This window comes from Miscanthus floridulus, chromosome 15 (assembly GCF_019320115.1).
Source record: "Miscanthus floridulus cultivar M001 chromosome 15, ASM1932011v1, whole genome shotgun sequence".
Lineage (NCBI taxonomy): Eukaryota > Viridiplantae > Streptophyta > Magnoliopsida > Poales > Poaceae > Miscanthus > Miscanthus floridulus.
Genome location: NC_089594.1, coordinates 64,552,713 through 64,574,773, shown reverse-complemented (window position 1 = coordinate 64,574,773; position 22,061 = coordinate 64,552,713). Strand labels below are relative to the sequence as shown.

The 22,061-nt window shown below is 45.1% G+C and overlaps 1 protein-coding gene across 1 annotated transcript; it reads left to right on the top strand.

Annotated features, from left to right (window-relative positions):
* The first annotated feature begins 11,283 nt into the window (after positions 1-11,283).
* On the top strand, positions 11,284-17,486 carry LOC136508703 (condensin-2 complex subunit CAP-D3-like). The gene is made up of 8 exons (XM_066503452.1): positions 11,284-13,446; positions 14,292-14,783; positions 14,854-14,945; positions 15,639-15,726; positions 15,798-15,912; positions 15,983-16,118; positions 16,196-16,370; positions 16,646-17,486. The coding sequence occupies exons 1-8, from the start codon at positions 11,320-11,322 to the stop codon at positions 17,267-17,269; spliced, it is 3,849 nt and encodes a 1,282-aa protein (XP_066359549.1). The 5' UTR covers positions 11,284-11,319; the 3' UTR covers positions 17,270-17,486.
* The last annotated feature ends 4,575 nt before the right edge of the window (positions 17,487-22,061 follow it).

Genomic DNA, 22,061 nt, shown 5'->3' with positions numbered 1-22,061 from the left:
GTCATGCATATTACAATGATACCTTTGCTATGTTGGAGTAGAGGATAGTCACATAGATTCCAATTCATTACTCCAATAGTAATGTGAAGTCCAATTATAAGCTTGGTGAAGACCAATAGATATCATTTTGAATTTCATTCTTCACCCATATGAAATAAATACCACTTATGATCAAGTGCACTTTCTTGTTGTGGTTGGCTTGCTTCATCTTTTGATCAATGCTTGCATGAGAGCATCAATGTGAGAATACCACTTGAAATATTATGATTAGCTCTCTTTTAGGTGTTGCTTGCTTTTCTTGGTCAACCCTTTTGATTGCTTCAACTAAGCATCTCAAATGTTTCTTGGATCACCACTTCCATGTTAGCCTTCTAAGTACCACACTTGGTTTACCTACTCATAGGCGGCAAGCCTCTACACTAGGGGGAAGTGACCTCTCGCTAAGAACCATTCTTGATACTCACTTGAAATAACTTGATTGATTGATCCAAGTGATGGACTTAACTTGATGAGTAACCTTGATTCCTTCTTTAAGTCCTTTTCTTTCTACTTGTTTAAGTCCTTTTCTTTCTACCAAATGATTTCCAATAGTCACTAGAACTTAAACTTCATCTTTATCTTGAGTTTGATCTTGATCTTCCAATTTGAGTACCGAATGTGTGCAAAGTACACTCCACAATCAAATTGCCTTGTACTCTTTGCTTGTCATGCTTAAAGATCATCTTAGTACCAAACTTAGGTGCCTCGATTACTTATAAACATATTTTCAACTTGAGGACCTTTCAATCAAAGTGACTTTAGATCAATCCAACATTTATCATTTTCTGGCAGATTTTGTACTCTTCAAAGAAAAATGTATATCTCCCAAAGTACAAATACAAATACCACGAAATTTGGAGGAGATGTGCTTCACTAAGTTATATAGCATCTGTAAAAATTTGAGCTTTATTTGACTTCTATATTACTACCAGATTTCAATTCTTCCATCACTGCTACATGCTGAAAACTGCTGCACTATAGCTTCCAAGATTCACTCTAAAGCTGAAGCATCTCTTATCCAATTCTCATGAAATTTGTACAGAATCTTATACCATAAGTCTAGATCATATACACCAATTTTTATACCAATCCAATAAGTTTTGATCACTCAAACATGGCTAAGATCACAGCTAGCTCAGATTTTGCAATATAGGACAGATTTCAACAATTGAGCTATACTTCATCAAATATGAATCAAACTTGAAACCAACTTTTTTGAATACTTTCACAAGACATAAGCCCATTCAATCTATTTACTAAATATCATCTTATGAACTTATCCAACACAAATCAATCCAAACTTGACTACTAATCAATTATCCATTCAATTATCTTATATCAAGCAACATTGCACATGTATCCAATTCAATCAACTCATATGCACCCAAATAAAATGATCAACAAGAGATATACCTTGGTTAGCTCATGATCAATCAATTTGCATGCTTCAACTTAAATTCTTGCAAGCCATCAAATAATCCAATAAATCACCAACAACTTGAATTGTAGCACTTGTATGATGTAGCATATTTGGACTTCACTCAATTACCATGGCATTGGGTTTGGATGTGCACTAGGCTTCATATCTTGATTCAACATATGATGATCAATATAAAATCAATTGAATCAAGCCTCCAATGCTGATGGTACCTACAAACAATCATCCACTTTTTGATGGTATCCAAACAATTTTGGGTCATCTCAAGTTAGGAGCAACATACTTAGACAATGCCTTAGTATGAGTAGCGGGATGTTTTGCAATAGCAACCATAGAGGTGCCATTACCACTCTTCCTAAGCATAGAATCATCATTAATTGAAATAGGCTTAGGGGTGTTACCTAGGGGACATGATTATGCCATGTGTCCCCTTTCCCGGCATGAATAGCACTTTCTCTTTGATCGAGCCTTCTCTTCCTTGCTCATGTGGTGCTTCTCATTGCCTTGCCTCTCATGGATTGCTTGAGCCTTCTTCTTAAGCTTGGTAGGACACTTAGAGGCAAAGTGTCCCGTACTTCCACACTTGAAGCACTTGATGTGAGCATAATCTTTCTTCTCATCTTCATTCTTGCTCATCATCTTGGCATCTTGAGTTTGCATTGGATGTCTTGCCTTTCCACCCCTTTTTGTTTTCTTCTTCTTTATCATCAAATCACCACTATCTTCATGGTTGATCTTGATTTGCTCTTGGGGTGTCTTATCTTGCTCAACTTGTGGCTTTGGTTGAGACTCTTCTAGTTGCTTTACCAATTGCTTGGTTGGGCACATTGAGGTAAGGTGACCCCAAGTATGGCACTTGAAGCACTTCACATGCTTGAGCCTCTCCTCTTCTTTTATCTTCTTGAGCTTCTCAATGTTAGGGCAACCATTTGCAAGGTGTCCCGCTTCATGACACTGGTAGCACATGGTATGAGAGAGCTTTCTTTGTTGTAGCTTCTTCATCTTTCTTTCTCTCTTTCTTTTTCCCTTTGTCATCTTCTTCTTGAAGCCAAGGCCACACTTGTCACCATAGTTTTTTGAGTCTTCAACATGTGCTCAAAGGTGACTTTTGAGTTGTAGCACCTCTCTAACTTGTTGCTCAAATTCTTCACTTCATTTTTGAGCTCATTGTTCTCCTTCAAAAGGTTAGTCTCACAAGACATAGAAGTAAAACAAGCATCTATATGTGAAGAACATGGCATTTCTAATAAATCATCACAAGAGGTGGATACATGCAAGAGCCTACATCACAAGGGTTAGCAACATTTTGTAATTTATCATTTGATCCATGTGATGAGCTCTCATTGTTTTTAAGTTTCTTTGTAAATATTTTAATGAGAAAAGCATGTTGTTCTAATAATTCATCATGAGATGCAAGTAGTGTCTCATGATTCAATTTTAGCTCATCATGTGAAGATTTAAAAGCATTAAGTAATTTCTTAAGTTCTTCACAAGAGTTCTTTAGAAATGAGTTTTCATTTTCCAATTTTAATGTTTTAGCTTTCTCATTTTCTAAAGACATGGTTATGCTAGCAAGTCTACTAACAAGCTCATCATATGAATCAACATGATCAACTATATTAGCATTTTATACCTTGGTGTCACCTTGTGACATGAAATAATGTGTAGTTGGAGAGCTTGTAGTAGCATCATCATCATGGCTTGAGCATGAACCAACATCGTCAAGATCACCACCAAGTGTGCTTGAGGTAGAATCTTCATGTGCAACACTTGTGGCATCATCATCAACCTTGTCAAGTGAACCTGTAGTGGATCGATCATCATCATCATCACTTGACCATGAGGTGGAGCAATCTTCCACAATCACCAAATTGTGGTTATGCTCAACATCCTCATGTGCCTCCTCCTTGTGATCATCCTCCTTCTTGAATTTGCCATCATCACTTGTGGAGGAGTCACCATAGAAGGCTTGGAGTGCCATCCACATATCATGAGCACACTCCAAATCCCACACACGTCTAAAACATCATCATGTAAAGCACACGTTAGATAATAAAGAGCATGATGATCAAGTTGTAAGCAATCCTCTTGTACTTGGGTTAGGTTGTCCTTATCCAACACATCATGAGAAAAACCAACAACAATGATCCACCATGTCTTGGGACCCAAATCACGGAAATGATCAAGCATATGACGTTTCCACCGTGCATAGTGTGTGCCATCAAAAATGTGTGTGTCACAAACAACTTCTAGCCCAAAGTTCACCATCCTCTTGGGTCGGTAAAGACCATAAATGAGAGACCTAGCTCTGATACCACTTGTAAGGTCGAGATGGCGACTAGAGGGGGGTGAATAGTCATTACTAAAACTTAATCGTGTTGGCTAACCAAAACAAGTGCGAAATTAAAACTATCGGTCTAGCCAAGACTGGACCCCTCTATCTATGTTCTCTAGCACCTTGCAAAGATCCTAATTAAGCAACAAAGGTGCCGGACTAGCTAGACCTCACCTAACCAATTCTAGGAGAAAGGTCACACAAACCTATGCTACTAGTATTTCAAGCAATGAGAGAGCTCCTACACATGCTAGTAAGCAAAAGCACAAAGCCACCTAGGCTTACTAACAATGCTCAATAACAAGGCAACCAATGCCAATTTAGAGAGCGTAAATACTTAGCTACACAAACTAAGCAATGTGACTAACAAGGTTACACAAACCAAATTAGCCACACAAGGGAGCTACTTCTATGCTACACAAGTAAGAAGGTAACTAGTGAGCTACACAAGCTAACTAGTTACAAGAGTAGCTACACAAGCACAATGTATATGAAAGTAATTACAAGCTTGTGTAACGAGGATGCAAACCAATGGGAATACAAGGATGACACGATGATTTTTTCCCGAGGTTCACGTGCTTGCCAACACGCTAGTCCCCGTTGAGACAAGCTCCAAGGTTGTCGCCGGTCCTCTTGCTAGTGGTGACCCGCAAGTCACACTCTCCCACGTGGAGTGCTTACCACAAGCTCTAGCTCTTGACCTGGCCGGACCACTTGTCGCCCTTCACATCTCGCTTTACTAGAGTTGCTCTTTGCGGCTCTCGCGGGGCGAGCACAATGCCCCTCACAAAGCTCTTCTCCGAAGCACCGCACAAGCTTCTTACAGGCTTCGACGGAGACCACCACCAAGCCATCTAGGAGGTGGCAACCTCCAAGAGTAACAAGCACCACCGGCTTACAACTCGATCACCTAGTGCCACTTGATGCAACCTTATGATGTAATCGCACTAGAATTGCTCTCTCACATAATCGAATGATCACTATTAAGCATATGTGAGATGGAGGGCTCCTAAGCACTCACAAGCATGGACACAAAAGTCCCCTAAGGTGCTCAGCATCAGCCATGGCTGAGACCACCTTCTATTTATAGCCCCATGGGCTAAACTAGTCGTTACTCCTTCACTGGGCAAAACTCAGGGTGATCGGACGCTCCGGTCAGATCGACTAGACACACCCTGCCAACATTCAGTCAATGGATGGCTACCATGTCATCCCTCTCTACAAATATTGAGCGCCTGATCCCAATGGTCAAGTGATGATTGGACGCAGCACAGTGCCACGACCAGACGCTGGACCCCAGCATCTGGTCACTTCTAGTAAGCCTCCACTCACGACCGGACGAGTCCGGTCATGCCCAACCGGACTCATCCAGTGTCCAGTCACTCACTGTCTCCTCTGTGCGCTGTCACATCAGCAGGACCGGATGCACCTCGCCAGCGTCCGGTCACAAAGTGACCCAGCGTCTGGTCGAAGACCGATGCCTATGCCTTCATTGCTGCCACTGACCGGACGCAGAACTCCAGCGTCCAGTCACTGCGTGACCAGCATCTAGTGCACTTTGTGAAACCCTATCTTTTCTATATAGTGCACCGGTGGCACCATCAGACTGTCCATCAGTGAAGTTTCGAACCCTTCTCGCCTCTGTTTCATTGCCGAGTTGATCCACATCAACTCCAACTTCATCTCCTTTGTAAATGTGCCAACACCACCAAGTGTACACCTCCATGTGTATGTGTGTTAGCATTTTCACAATCATTTTCCAAAGGATTAGCCACTCAACTTGCCACACAACTTGATCCTAGTGATGATGCAAAGTTAGATCACTCGAGTGGCACTAGATGACCGATATGCAAACAAGTTTGCCCCTCTTGATAGTACGATCATCTATCCTAATCCCGGTCATCAACTTCTCTACACACCTATGACCAGTGAAATGAAATGCCCTAGGTTATACCTTTGCCTTGCGCATTCTATTCCATCTCCTCCAATGTCGATACAACACATGCACCAACACGATCAACAATGATATGATCCACTTCATATCATCACATGATCATATTGGTTCATCGATCTTGACTTCACTTGCTTTTCATCGTTGCCTTCGTCCATCGGTGCCAAGTCTTGCTCAAGCTTCACCGCCACGCGGTCCATTGCTCCAAAGCCTCCAACTTGCCCTTCACGCTTACAACTGGTCCATCAAGCCAAGTCATATCTTAATCTTCTCCACCTTGATCACATGACTCAATGTCATGTCTCATTTGCAATGAGCTCCTTCATCATCACATGTGTGAGCTTTGAAACATCTCCAAGCCATTTTCACCTTCATGGCATATGTTGCTCACACACATGTACCTGTGGACTAATCACCTGTGTATCTCACATAAACACAATTAGTCCACCTAGGTTGTCACTCAATTACTAAAACCACACAAGGACCTTTCATCCTGCCCCGCTGTCTTGTCGTGGACTCACTGCACTCCTACAGCGTCGTTGCATTGGCCCCGCACATCCACTATGTCACTACTGACCGTCCGCATCCCACCAAGAGTCGAGCCATCCCATCTTGGTGTCCCACAGTAAGGTCCCTCGGAGCCTCACTGAGCGGATGCTCCTATTCATTTAACGCGGCCTTAGTCGAGGTTGTCCGGACCTTTTAGCCGCTGCTCTGTCTGTCTTGCCACCACCAGAGCGATGTGGCTTTGCAACTTCATGTGTGGTCATGGTTTCTCCCTCGATTCAGCACTCCTGTAGCTTGATAGGGCATCTAGCTAGCTGACCCAATCGCATCTAGGCGCCGGTGAACTTGGGAGGTGGCCAATTTGGCGTTTTGGTCGCCGCCAGCCATGGGGTTTGGGGTAAGTCCCACTCCATGGGGAATGAACCTAATTGATGGCGTTTCTAGGCTGGTGTTGATCCCCTTGATCTAGTGCTCACTTCTATTTGGCCAGGGCGTGCATCGTCTACATGCTGACGCGCCGGTGTCGGCCTCGGAGCGCCGCCGCGTGGTGCGGGCGTACATGGCCAGGGTTCCTCGATCGCCCTCCTCCTCAATAGATTGCGTGGCTAGTTTCATGGTAATCCCCTTCTACTTCCCCATAGCCTCCATCGCTTCGCTAGCTCTTAGTTTCATCGGAACAGGCGCACAGCCATGGAGGTTACTCTATCAGCGTGGACGGCGCGTAGAAGTCATCGTTTAGCTTCTAGTCGCCGCTCTAGGTCCCGCGCTGGCTCCGCGATGCTCGTCGGCCCAATGGGTGCGTCGATGTGGCTCGCGGTGGGCTGGCATGGCCGGGCGGTGTCGGCCGGAGCCACGCCGCCATGCGCGGAGGCATCGGGGACTGACTCAATGTGAAGATAGGTTTGTTGGGGGTGCTCATTGCATAGAGTTTCTCTAGCGTAATAGTACACAGTGGCGCTGCGTAATATTCGATCAGGCCAGAGGCTATTTTGCAAAAAAACGAGCACGTGCGTGGGTCCCCTGTCTTGGGCCACTGCTAGGCCAGCTGCTGCCCACGCGCCGCGCTTCAAATGGGCCGCTGGGCCAAATTGCTGTCACCGTTCTTTCCTTTTTTCTAAAGGGGTTTTCCAAATTAGTTTCTAAGGTGAAATTGTAAATTCAAGATAAATTTGTGTAGATGTCTAAAAATTATGAAACTAATTTTGTTAAGCTTATAAAATCATGATATATCTGTTAGTGTATTTTGTTCACATAGTTTCATAGAATTTTTAAGAGTAATTTAGTTGATTTGACGCACTTAGTAATGTTAAAACATAAACTTGTAGGAATTATTGTGATGAATTGGTAGTAACATTGGCTCTAAAATTTTTATAGTAGATTCCTAACATTATTAAGTGCTCACTGTAATTTTTGTAGCTTCTAGATAATTAGTTTGCTGAGATAACTAATGAGCCTTAGTTTATACATATAGTAAATAAAAGGAAATAAAGAAACACCTAGAGATTTTATAGCTAAAACATTGTGGAAAATTAGCGCCTTGTTCGACAATGTGGATACGTGGCCTAGTACGTTAGTCGTCAGAGCCAACTCGTTAGTTTAGCAGCGTAATCGTATTTTAAAGTTACGTTTTCCGTAATTATTTACGTCTTTGCGTTGCATACACGAATATCATAATAGGAACGATGATGGATCGTGGAGTCATCTGGAGTAGCATCAGTAGCTGGTGACTTGACGATCATGCCACCATGATGAAAAGCTAACTTGGTTATATTTTACCTAGGTAAGCCCCGGTACATAACCCCTATTATTCTGTACTTTATTTTATACTTGTGTATTAAGTTTAAGGAGTTGAATGAAACCCACTTGCATATATATATATATATCCTTGTCCTATGAGTCTCACTAGTATGATAGGATCGCGTAGATTGCTATGCTATAGGATTTTGGTAGAAGTCGAGTGATTACCTGTCACTCGCGAGAGATAGGAAAAAATATTATTGATACTATTATCATGTTACTATCACATGAAATATATATGGATAATAATTGGAGACCAGATGGGACTGTACTGTGAATGGACATGGACTGGTTAGGCAACTGAGCGAGGCTTTGGTTGCATTTGTCCCGTCTGTGTCGATTGAGGACCGTCCGTTGTTGTGGATGGTAGTCAGGTTACAGACTTATTATCCTGAGCACATACTTGCTTATGGGAGCGGGAAGACTTATCACTTTCTTGTCATGGGTTCTGGCTCTTTCCGGACCGACTTTTAGAGGTGGTTTTTGGGTGGAGGTTCAAGCACCGCACTGAGTCCGGGACTCAGGTGCGGAGGCTTGGAATCCAAGTTTGGACGGGGACCTAGACCCCTTGATAGGAGAGTGGTAAGTTGGTCTTGCTTGTGCCTGGGGTACAAGCGAGGCGTGTGTTTCGGGGTACCCAGCTGGGATACATTGATTCGTGAATCGCCGTGTAATACAGTACGACCTGGCTATGGTCTAGCACTGTAGTAAGAACTGGAACATGAAAAAAGGTAAAATGGTTCTGATTGCTTACCACTTGCTTGAAAGTAGTATAGGTGCTTACATAGAAAGGTTAGTTAAGGAACCAATATTGACTGCTAATAAAAGTTGAATATAAGGACGCACGTTTAGTAATGCTCCAGCAGATGCAATCAACCCACAAGTCAGATAGCATTGCATATCCTTGGAGTCTTTTCTTTTCTTCTGACGAGTAAGTCTTGCGGAGTATAATTGAGTACTCAGGGTTTGTTCTATCCTGTTACAGGTGACAGGTGGATACTAGAGCTAACACTTGTGTGCAAAAACCTCCTGTTGGGCTCAGTGAGAATTTCCTTAACGTTGCGGACATAGAGTTTATTTGAAACTTCCACCCAAAATATTTTACAATGGAAAAACATATAACCTGTTATGATGTATATAACGGATCATCATGTTAATGTTTAACTTATCATTAGATGATTTTATTTCCGCTGAAACTCTAATAACATGGTTATATTCCACTGTTATAAACAATAAATATTATACTCTGATGTTGCATGAAAAGCGATGTAAGAAATGGCTAAAATGTTGTAAGCTTTATATTCCCATTTATGATCCTATTGAAAAATGTGGATTTTCGGGTTCTCTCATGGGGTGTGCTCGATAGAACTATTTTAATTAGCTCACTCTTGGGGTGTTTAGTGTCTAATAGACGACAAGCACCTCCGAAAGTGAATTATTTGAGGCAGTTCTGCCACAGCGCCGCAGCTGTAGCAGGAGCGCGAGGCTCCTGCTATGGCTAAAGGGCTTATACACCAGGGCTCGACGCTTCTCCTTGCGCCACTGGCTGCGGCTACCAGCGTTGTTGGGTGCGAGCACATGCGCGATGCCCTCAGTGGACAGTTAGCGGCCGAGGAAGCGGTCCCTAGGCATGGGCGTGGCGGTGCCCACGCCGTCATGCGGGGTGGGCGGCAGAGCAGGAGTAGTGGCAAGGGAGGTTCGGCGGGCGTAGGGGCTTGAGCGGTGGAGGTGGCAGTGATAGAGTTTTGGGGAAGGAAAGGAAGAGAACACCATGGACAATGGATGAAGCAGGACAGGGGAGGTCTTTTCTTATCCTTATCCAGCCGGCGCATGGTAATGAAAAAACTGGAGACCTATTTGGTTGGTTCGCAGGCCATGTGGCGTAGCTGCAGGCCTAGGAGGATCCGACTGACGGACACCCTGCACACAGCAGTACTAAAACAAATTACACCTAGCTAGCATTAAACATGGTTCTTTTTTTTGAATGCATTAAACAGGGTACTATAAATAAACGAAAATGCTACTTTAAGAGCGCGCACGCTCCGTGACAACTACACGCACGAGGTCTTTCCTCTCCCCCGCGCCCACACGGCCTCCTCTCCCCGTCTCTCTCTCACCGGCGACGGCGACCCGGCGGCATCCTCCCCGTGTGCCGCGCCCCATCGGCTCCCCACGCCCGCTCCAGCGCTCCATCGCCTCCCCCACGCGCGGACATGCTGGATCTGGTGGCGGGGACAGGTAGGCCTCCTCCTCCTCTCTTCTCTCTCCTCTTGGATCGGGCTAGGGTTTCGGTGAGCTAACCCCCTTCTTCTCCAACTTTGGCGGGGTATAGAATGGCCGACCGGTGGGAGGTAGGTAGGTAGGCTAGTCGGTGAGAATGGTGGATGGGTGGTTTAGGGGAGCTTGTAGTGGCAGGGGTGGTCGGGCCATGTCGGGGCGGGGGAGGCTCGCCGGAGCTAAAGAAGATGGCGGCGGGCGAGCTCGCCGGAGCTGGAGATGATGACGGCTGTGGGGGAGAGGGAAAGAGGGCCGCCGCCGCGGGCGCTAAGGTTCGCCGGAGTGGCGGTGGCTGGCGGCGGGGGCGAGGGCGTTGGAGTCAGGGAAGAGGGCTGCTGTGGTTTTTTTTCCTTTGACTAAAAACTAGTGTCCCACGAGGTGCGCGCGCGGAACCTCTAAATACTGCGCGAGCATGCTTTAGCAAAGGTCATGTTTAGATTGCAAAAAATTGCAACCCGATGAATAGTAGCGTTTTCGTCTTATTTGGTAAATATTGTCCAATCGTGGACCAACTAAGCTCAAAAGATTCATCTCGTGATTTCCAACTAAACTGTGCAATTAGTTATTTTTTACCTACATTTAATGCTTCATGCAAGTGGCTAAAAATTGATGTGATGGAGAGAAAGTGAAAAAACTTGGAATTTGGAGGTGATCTAAACAAGGCCAAAGTTCATAAATAAATGGACCAAACCCAAGTGCTCACGTCGTCCAAAGGTCATCCTCCAGCCCAGAGCCTGCCCTCATCCATTTTAGATGAGTTGGGCCGCCCGAACGATGGAAGAAGGGTGGGAGTAGGCCCAACGGTAACCGTAAACCCTTCTCCTTTCGGTTTGGCTCTTGTCTCTTCTACCCAAATCCCAAAAATTCCGTTTCCCCACCGCAAATTTCAAAATTCCCACCCACCCATCCTTCCCCATCTCCAGTCAAGCGCTTTCTCCAGTCCAGTCCCCACCCCGTCGATCTCGCCCCCATCCCATGGACGCCGACGAGATGGACGTCGACCTCGACGGCGCCGGCGGGATCGGCTCCCCACCCTCGGCCTCCCCCGCGTCCGCCTCCGGTTCCCTCCCCGCCGTCCTCTCCGAGCTCGCCGCCCTCCACCGCCGCGCGTCCTCCTCCTCCTCCTCCGCCACCTCCCCGCCCCTGTCCCTGCCCTCCATCACGTTCCTCTCCTCCGGCCCCGCCGCCGTCGCGTCCATCTTCCCCCGCCTCGCCGAGGCCGGCGTCCCCGCGTCCTCCTTGCTGCCCCCGCTCGAGGCCTCGCTCTCCGCTCACCCGCTCCCCGCCGCCGTCGCCTACCTCCGCCTCCTCCTCGCCCCGGCCTCCCCGCTCCTCACCCTCTTCTCCCCGCTCCCCTTCCTCTCCCTCCTCCTCGCCATCCGCAAGGCCGCCGCCGCCGCCGCCGCCTCCGGCGCCGGCAGCGCCGCCTCCAACCCTAGCTCCGGTTCCGGCGCCGCCGCCAACCTCCGCAAGCGCAAGAACCAGCGCCAGAAGCCGCCGGCGGCCCCGCGGGCGGCGCCGTCGCTGCTCCCGAAGGCGCTCTCCCTGCTCGCCGACGCCGCGGGGAGGCTGCCGCTCGGGGCCCACCCGGACGCGCGGCGGTCGCTCGTCGACACCGCCGCGGAGCTCGCGGCGTTCGACGTCCTCGCCGCCGTCCTTGGATCCGACTACCACGCCGGGGCGGTGCAGGACGTGATACGCGCGCTGGCCCCGGTGGTGCTCTCGGCCACGAAATCCGCGGCACGGGTGGCCGCGGTGCAGTTCCTCGTGAGGAAGTTGGTGCCTTTGGGTGGCGAGGAAGGGGAGGAAGCAGTTAGGAAGGCAGTGGGGTACCTTCCTAGGTACTTGGCCGCGAAGGCGCCGGACAAGGCGGAGGCCAGGGCACTGGCGGTGGAAGCCATAGTCGAGGTGGTGCGGGCATTGGAGGCAGAAGGAAGGGAGGGATTTGCAGGGTATGTTGTGGCCATGGCAAGGGGCAAGGCAAAGGGACGACTGCTTGCTGTGGATTTGGTCCTCGCCTTGCTCCCAGTGCTGTTACCATCTGAAGGGGATGACTGTGATACAGAGGACTCTTGGGGGCTGAAGTTTCTGCGGCTGTTGGTGGAGAGGTGCTCAGATAGCGTGGGAGGGGTTCGAGCTCGGGCGTTAACGAATGCAGCCCAGGTGCTTGATGTTTTGTCTGAGAGAGGTGTGGAGGTTGACCGGTTGCAGGAGGTGATGAGGATTGGGGACATGGGGCTTGGGGAATTGCTGAGACGACGCTGCACCGATGATAAGGCTGCTGTGAGGAAGGCTGTGCTTGTGCTCATCACAAAGGCAATCGGTTTGATTGGGAGACCCATGGATGAGTCTCTTCTTTGTGCAATGGGCGCTGCATGCTCTGATCCATTAGTCAGCATCCGCAAGGCTGCTCTTGCTGCCATCTCAGAGGTGTTTAGGAAATTTCCTGATGAGAAAGTGATGAAAGAGTGGCTTCAGGCTGTGCCTCCACTGGTGATTGATAGTGAGACAAGCATCCAGGAGGAATGTGAAAACCTGTTCCTTGAACTGGTGCTTAACAGGATCTGCCAAGCTGCCAAATCGAAACTAGATGATGATTCCATCACCTTGGAGGAAGTTTTCCCTGAAGGGACACTGGAATTGCTGAAAAGCATCTGTGATGGAGAGGTTGCTCCATGCATAAAGAAGATATGTGCAAGCCTTGGGAAGAAGAAGAAGCTGAAACCACTACTTGCTAGCTCACTGCAGAACATCATAACACTATCTGAATCCTTGTGGTCGAGAAATTGTAAGCCAATCGAAAATTGGACTGCACCTATTGGGTCCTGGTGGCTTCTTTCTGAAGTCTCATCATTCGTGCCAAAATCAGTTGACTGGAAGTTCCTCTCCCACCACTGGAAACTCCTTGACAATGTTGGCCAAGACGACAGAGGTAAAGCTTGTTCTCAAGTGGAACCAAACTCTGCGCTCTGGGCAGTCAATCGTGTGTCACTCTTGCAAACCATTTCAAATGTCTCCATGGAGCTGCCTGTGAAACCTGCAGCAGAATTGGCACAGAGCTTGCTCACAAGGATTGAGGATTTTGATATGAACCTGAGTGAGGTAATCAGTTTGTCGATCCAAAACAATAGTGAGTAGTACACTAATTTGTTTTTGCTACAGTTAAATTTTGAGTTAGCATGGCATTATGTTTTAACAATACGAGATCATGCTTAATCTGCCAACTAAAAACAATATTAAATCTACTGCACTTTATATAGCGTGCCCTAATCCTATTGCCCAATCTGCCAAAACCTGGCAACATGTACTGTTCTGAAGATTTTTTTGGGTAAATCATAACGTTTGGTATGGTAAATCTAGGCCAGCATTTCATAATTATAAAATGAAAACTTAGGTTCACTGTGCTTGCCAGTGTTGGTATTATAACGATCAGCAATATTTTCTGGTAGGGCGGTCCTTCTAGCTTAGGGCATGTTTGGATCCAGCTTGCTAATAGTTAGCAACTGAGAATTAGCAAGAGTGGATCCAAACAGGCAAATGCTAAAAGGTGTGATAGCTACTAGTAAAAACTAGTAAGGTTTTGGTTGCTAGCAAGTGCTAAGGATTAGCATGCTAAAATTAGCACATCCCAACAGAGCCTAGCTGAAACCTCCGTGCAGTCACAATATATTGTTTTAGGGCCTGCTTGTTACCTGTTTGGAATCTAATGACAAGAATTCAAGATTATCCAGAAACTTTGCTGTTTAGATCATTGGTTATCCACATTTTCCCCTCCCCATAGGCCATAGTTCTGCAACAATGTTCATCATGCATTCATCTTATCTTTTTCCTTGATATAGGCTTCTGTGTGTTGTTGGTTTCACTATCTACAATTTTGCCAAAATCGCTCTTAACAGAAGTAATTCGTGTCCATATCTTGAGCATAATTTTTATGCATGCATAAACAGGTTGATGCGCATGTAAAAGCACTGAAAACTTTATGTAAAAGGAAAGCAAAATCAGCTAATGAGGGTGATGCACTGATCCTGAAGTGGGCGCAGCAACTTATCTGTAGTGCTTTTGACATCCTTGACCAGTACATAAAAGAGGCATCCGAATCAGCCAGGGGTCACAGTTTCGTTACTCCTATGACTGGCAAACGCAAGGGAATGAAACAGACATCTGCATCAAAGTCAACATTACGTGCAGTTGTTGCTGTGTTCACTGTTGGATCACTGATCCTAGCTTGTCCTACTGCTGATGTGAAGGACATCACCCCTTTGCTACACACAATTGTAACTTCTGGAAGTTCTGAGCCAAGGCCAAAAAACCTTGTTGGTGGGACCATTTCTTTCAAAGAGTTAGCTCCATCATTATATATACAATCGTGGGATACATTAGCAAAAATATGCCTTGTAGATGACAAAGTGGCCAAACGGTACATTCCAATTTTTGTTCAGGTACGTACTCTGCACAGGTCTCATGATTACTCTTAACAGATATACAGTCAATGTTGCTTCTATGAATCAGGAGCTTGAGAGGAGTGATATGGCTACCCTTCGGAATAATATCATGATTGCGATGGCAGACTTCTATATCCGTTATACTGCATTGGTTGACTGGTGAGCTTATATTTCTTCATTCGTATACACACTGATTAATATCACTATCCTTCCAGAATTTGTCACTGTTTCTTGCGAGCAGATGCATGTTCCTGTATATCAGAATGTGTTTTCCAGACTCTTTTTCCCTCAAGAAAAATGAATGTTGCTTATAGTTACACTTCACAAAATTTATAAGGTCAACTTTTTCCACCTTTGCAATGTTAAGACAATCGGCTGATTCTGACAACTCTTTGGTGAATGATACGTGGCTAATTTGTTTCCCTCTGTTTTCCTTTTTTTGTGTATCTTTCCATTTTCTAAGTTAATGGTCCCAATGAATGATCATATATATTAATCCATTTAATTCTGATTCTGTATGTTTCCCCAAAAGAAAGTTGAAAAGATATCTCTTTTTTTTTAAAAAAAAAAGATTCTAGCAACATGCTTGAATTCTTGTCAGATGGTATTGGAGAGGAAGCTATTAGTCTGTTGCTATATTGGCAATTAAGGTTAATGATGTAAAACTGTCCTCCCATATGCTAGTTGTTATGTGGCTTCCAGAAATAGTAAATAGATTTTTGTCAAGACTATTTTATCAGTTATGTTTCACAGATTTATGAAGAAGATATTTCATATATTTATTTTTCCAATTAGTTAAAGTCTTATTTGCACATGTGTTTATCTGATCTCTCCTTTATGATGTTTCTGCAGTTACATGTCAAAAATAACAAAATCACTCCGTGATCCCTGTGAAGTAGTACGGAGACAAACATTTATCCTACTCTCTAAGTTGCTGCAGGTGCTAATCACTTCTGTAATGCTTTGTTTTGAATATTGGGTCATGGTTACTGAGATTGCTATTTTGTCCAGAGGGACTATGTAAAGTGGAGAGGGGTTCTCTTCCTTCGGTTTCTGCCATCTTTAGTTGATGAGTCTGAGAAGATTAGGCATTTGGCTGATTACCTTTTTGGGAACATCTTAAAAGGTATTTATTTTTGTACTAAACTTTTCTTGTTTTATGAAGTCACTGGTTAACATCTGCTTAAATTTTGCAGCTAAAGCGCCACTCCTTGCATATAATAGTTTTATTGAAGCTATATATGTTCTAAATGATTGCACTGGACATGGTGTATATAGCGACTCTCAGTCTCAGGGAAGTTCAGATGGAAGACCTGCCCTTTTTGCAATTCGGTAAAACAACTCAAACTGTTCTCCTTAGTCCTTGCAAGGAAGATGCTTCATTACTAGCTTTCATTTTTTTTTTGCAGTGGCACTGACGAAAGATCGAGATCAAAACGAATGCACATTTATGTCTCTTTGCTGAAACAAATGGCACCAGAGCACCTTTTAGCCACGTCGGCCAAGTTATGTGCTGAGATCTTGGCAGCTGTTTGTGATGGATTGCTCAGTGTTGATGAGGCTGGTGGAAGGGCTGTACTTCAGGTGGGGATCAATATCTTAAGAACTCAGATGGTTTTATGCTAATATGAAATGAGAAAAGTATCTTGGATATCCAGTAGTAGATACAACCATTGACATCGATGAGTGCTTATAGCCTGATTGTCACTTGACTGACCTGCAATGTGCACATGCAGCCTGGGTTTTTGATTCATGCTTATGGTACATGCTTAGTGTGTTAAATGATTAATTACGAGAGCTAAATAGCCTTGTATGCTGCTATTTTTCCATAGTTTTGATGATTTAGTTTTTCTCAACAGGATGCTCTGCAGATACTGGCTTGCAAGGAGATGCGCATCCACCCCAACATCTTGTCAGATAATTCTGAGATGGACGAGGAAGGCGGCGAGGGCGGGGCAACGGCCAGCGCGCTCCTGGCGGCCAAAGGGAGGGCGGTGACCCAGGTCGCGAAGAAGAACCTGATCCAGATCGCAGTCCCGATCTTCATCGAACTGAAGCGGCTGCTGGAGAGCAAGAACAGCCCGCTGATCGGGTGCCTGATGGAGTGCCTGCGCGCCCTGCTCAAGGACTACAAGAACGAGATGGAGGAGATCCTGGTGGCGGACAAGCAGCTCCAGCGTGAGCTCCTCTACGACATGCAGAAGTACGAGGCAGGCAAGGGGAAGGGCAAGGCTGCCGCGCAGGCCGAGGCCGAGGCTGGTCCCAGCGGCACCGGCAGGTCCCCTGCTGGTGAGTCTGCGAGAGCCACTGTCAGGTCGGTGCTGAAGGAGGTGAACCTGAAGGCGCCGACGCCGCCGCTGCACTCGATGAGCGTGCCCAAGGTGAAGTCCATTCTGGGCAGTGCTGGGCCGGGCTCTCGGCGCCCCGATGTCCTGGAGTCGGTCAGGCGGCTTCAGCCGTTTGAGTCGGACGATGAGAGTTAGCATGCGTCCACTTTGATGGCAGTTTGTTTCTGCTGTTGACTTAGGTTGGTCTTGTCTGGTGTTCGTTTTAGTATGATGACGACCGAGTAGGTGATTAAGGCGTTAAGCTCATTTTCTCAATGAGGCTTTCGCCGACTTGCACTGTATATATAATAATTACATATTCTTGTAACCCAACAATGAGAACTCTGTCCTTAAATATAAAGGATCTGGAGTTCAAAATTGTATTATGAGTCCTTATACTCATCTCCTGTGTCTTTTTAGTAGAAAATACTGATATTCCTTTTAAACATGACATTCATTCAAATCAGTCAGCCGGTGACCAAAGAAAGTAACAACTAAACTACTCTGTCCAAACATGACATTTATTTTTGTTAGAATTCTTATTTTGTTTGAAATTTACTTGAATACTTAGAGTACGTGAACGGACTATAGAACGGTAATGCGCCAAAAGAGACGAACAAAAGAAGGCCACGCAAAACAAGGCTCCTAACCTGTCAAAACAGAAAAAAAGCACTTTAACATCCTCTAGCAATAAGCGCCGATAGGTGTTTTGCTCCCGCCATGATCCATAGTTCAATTTAGTTCATGATCTTGCTGATGAGTTGTGAGGATGACACTTCCACGTGGTTGAAATTCTCGCATTTCTTTCAATTTGGAGAGGATGAGCACGCAGCACTACCATCCGCCGGTCCCCAGCGATAACGTCTGCTGGCCCCCCCGGCACGCCGCGCGCCTAGTCCGCTCGCCCTCAGCTCGTCCCCGGCCGAACAACATAAAATACTTCAACATGAAAAATATTTGAATGCAACATACGTCTAAAAATAGATAAAACATTTGGAACATACACTTGCAATATGTGTGTGAAATATATGAAACATCCAAAATTGCAATTTGCAACATGAAACCACTTACTGCAACATAAGATTGAAACAACTGAAACATTTAAAACATACTGTTGCAACAACATCTAGATAAAAAACTATTGCAACATACGTCTAGAAACAAATAAAATATTTTGAACAAACGCTTGCAACATGCTTCTGAAACACTTGCTACATATGCAACATGCAACATCCCCAGATCTACTTTTGCAACATCAAGATAAAACAATTGCAACATACAACTAAAACATTTGGAACACTTAAAACATACATATGTAACATAGGGGACGGGAAGGCCGGGGCAGCAACCGAGAAATCGGGCTTCGAACATCACCATAGTGTGGCAGAACCGTCTGAAATAACACACTTATGGAGGCGCTCGTCTTCCACCAGGCACTAAGCACTCCAAAAGCGAGCTACAGCGAGCGGTATCCGTCGGGCACACCCCAAGGGAGAACCCGAAAGATCCACATTTTTTCCAATGATCCAATAATGAGAACGAGTTATAATACTTAATACATTTCATACATCTAGAGTTCTTAAAAATTCATTATTACATTGCCAAATGTCAGAGTGCAGAATATTAAACAGCGGAATAAAAATAAACATCTAGAGACAAGGATCCGTCTGTGCCCACCAGAATAATCATTCACACAATGGTACTCCTCAAACATTACCTGCAACAGGGGTAAATAAACCCTGAGTACACAATGTACTCACAAGACTTATCCGACTAGTGGGAATAGCTTCCCGACTCCAAGGGATATGCAAGGCTTTATGGGTTGTTGGTTTTCTTTTTGCAGAAAGCAATACTAATAGTGAGTCCTTATTTATGTTATTATTAATAGCCGTATTTGTTTCTTATCTATCCATTTTATGTAAGCACATGTTCTACTTTCAAGCAAGAGTTGAGCAATCTGTAGGATCTACAGGAAGTTAAAAGAGGCCTAGAGGGGGTGAATAGGCCTATAAAAATTCAACTCAAAACTCTGTTAGAACAGAGGTCGACACTGTTGGCCTTATAGGGTGGCACTGTCGCTCTATAAAAATAAATCTAACACAGCTGAGATTTTATAGAGATGAACCTGACCCCACTAGCTGCTTAATCCTGCAATAGAAAGACAAGATCCAGTTCGAAGACTGAATACCACAGAAACTCCACACAAGCGTGGATCGAGCAACCAAACCCTAATAACAGCTAGCAATGAGCCAAACCAGTAAGTAAACAAGATGAAGCGCGCAAGACATAAGATTTATCCGTGGTTCAGCTCACCATAAAGGTTTGCCTAAGTCCACGTTGTTGAGGAAGCCACAAAATGCTTGCCTTACCCTCGTTCTCAAATCAAGAGAGCGAACTCTTGAGGTGAGAGGTGATTTCTTAGCTTTTAAATGAGGTTACAAACCTCCCAAGGCTGCCACACGAGTTAGCAAGTGCAAGGGCGACGCCTAGCCGGCTAGGAGCAAGCTTCAAGAGTAATAAACCCAAGAACCGCTGGCCAAACGTGAACAAAATGCTCTTAGACTTTGAGAATCAGTAGATCTGCTCTCCAATCGAGTTTTGCTACCTTTTCTCTCAAGTTTTGATGGTTGAAATCAAGGATCTGCTTGAAAGATGGTGGAGCAACAATGGAGGAGAGAAGTGAGCTTTGATTCTGTCTTGTTTCGAGCAGAATGACTTAGTGAAGAAGATGACCGTTGTGGGCCAGGCTTGAAGGGTATAAATACCCCTCGAGCCCAACGGTCAGTTAAGGGCGACACTGCCGCTCTTAACAGGGCGGCACTATCGTCCTAGCCAAAACAGGTAAAATGATATGAAATTTGGCTGGCTGTTTTGACTAGGCGAGAGGATGTAAATCTATGAATTTGAGCATCTGGTTCAACAGTTGACCAACTGTCTTAAAATTCCTCTTAATAGTACGGCTTTCCCTAAACTCAATTTCAAAACATAAAATAATTTAAACTTCCTTTGAGCTAGGTCTGGCCACTTTTTGTAATTAGGACACCTGCAATATGTACATCATCCTCATTTTTCGATTCTCTGCTTGTCATCTCGAAAAATCTCATCAATCCTCTAATTTGGTGGTTATCAATGCCAAAACCCACAATAGGGCTTGATTGCACTTACAATCTCCCCCTTTTTGGTAATTGATGATAACCCAATTAGAGCATACAAATGATATAAAATCTAAACTGAGATTTTCGAACCATGGATGTAGGAGCCTCCCCCTAAATATGTGAATAGAGATTTGAATTCTTAATTTGGCATAAAATGCCATGATTCACATTTTAGGTGTGATGGGAACCTCCCCCTACATCCATGCCTAATGTGGGGTGCTGAACAAGGTGGCACAGGAATAAACATGATGCATATGACATGTTATATCAGTTCAAACACACAAGACCCTGGCTGATACAGCACAGGGCGGCACTGCCGGCCATAGAGGGCGGCACTGTCGTCCTGACTATATCAGTCAGGTAGCAATCAGATTCCTACAGTAGATCATATGAATATAAAACAATCTAAACTCAGAATATGACAAGCTAAAACAGTAACCATGAATACATGTCCATATCCAAAGTAAATTAAGTCACAAAGTAGCATATTTCATAAAATAGAGTTTTGAGTGACTCTCAAACTCACAGCCTAACCACTACTCTCATCGGATCTGAACATAAGGCGCAGCTGCAGATAACTCATGGCGTCGAAAATCTGTTGACCCGTCTAATTTTCTCCCCCTTTGGCTTCAAGTACCAAAAAGAGAAGAAAAAAAAAAGAAAAGTCACTCGTCACTATCGGAGTCGACGCGGGCATGTCCCGCGACGTGGGTGTGTGAAGTGAAGCGTGCTGAACGTCGCTGAGGAGATACCCTATCTGAAGTAGAAGGACCTAGCTGATCCATCAAAGGACGCGGTCTTCTAGAATATGTGCGAAACAAAGCTGCCTGAACCTGTGGATCGGCCTCTGTAGGATGAATTTTTGCACCAAGGTCCTGCTGCCTTGGGGGCTCCTCAAACTGCTGCCCCTGTGGATACCCATAGTACTGACTTAATGGCTCATATGAGTGCCCATACTGCTGATCATCTGGTTGTTCATCATGGTGCTCATGTGGCTAATCCTGCTCATCGTCAGAGGAAGACAGGCGAGGCAAGTTAGGAAACTGAGGTGGCGACTGCACTAGTGGGAGGGGTGGTAGCCCTACCATCTTCCTAGCATACCTCACTGCTTCCCTGTTTTCCACTCTATCCTCATAAATAGTCTGTGAAGTATATGCACAATGAGCAAAGATTGCCTTCATCCATGCACTCATCTTTCCCCACTTTGACTTCTTCTTTTGTTCCCTAGCTCTGGACGACTCAGGAATATCTCTATATGCAGCTCTAGAAGAGTGAAAGCCTGCTGCCCCACTATCTCCAAGTCCTCCAGAACCAGTGTGCTGAGTAGCTAAGCCAAGTCCTCCTAAGCCACCATGGGTCTTTTTGATCTTGTAAAAAGTGTGCTCACAATCCTTAGGAAACCACATGCCAGTCACTCTCTCAATTATAAACATGAGGTAAGGAGCATAGGGCAAAGATCTACTCCCATCATCCAAGGCATATGCTAGCTCAACCCAAATAAATCTTGGAACATTAAACTTCTCACAGCTGGGAAACCTAGACAACACATTAGTGATATAGCAATTCAAATCTGTTGCATTGTCTTTAGGGTTAAGAGTGATCCTGAAAAGATTGTTCATGATGTAATAGAAGCTCTTGAGCTTGGTCCTTGACCAATCAGGAACTGCAAGATTTTGATCCTCCCACATGAAGCTTACTTCCATTGGCTCAAGATGACGCTCATTATGAATCCTCTCATATCCCCTATGAATATGTCCAAAACCAAGAATACGACAGAAGGTGACAAAATCAAT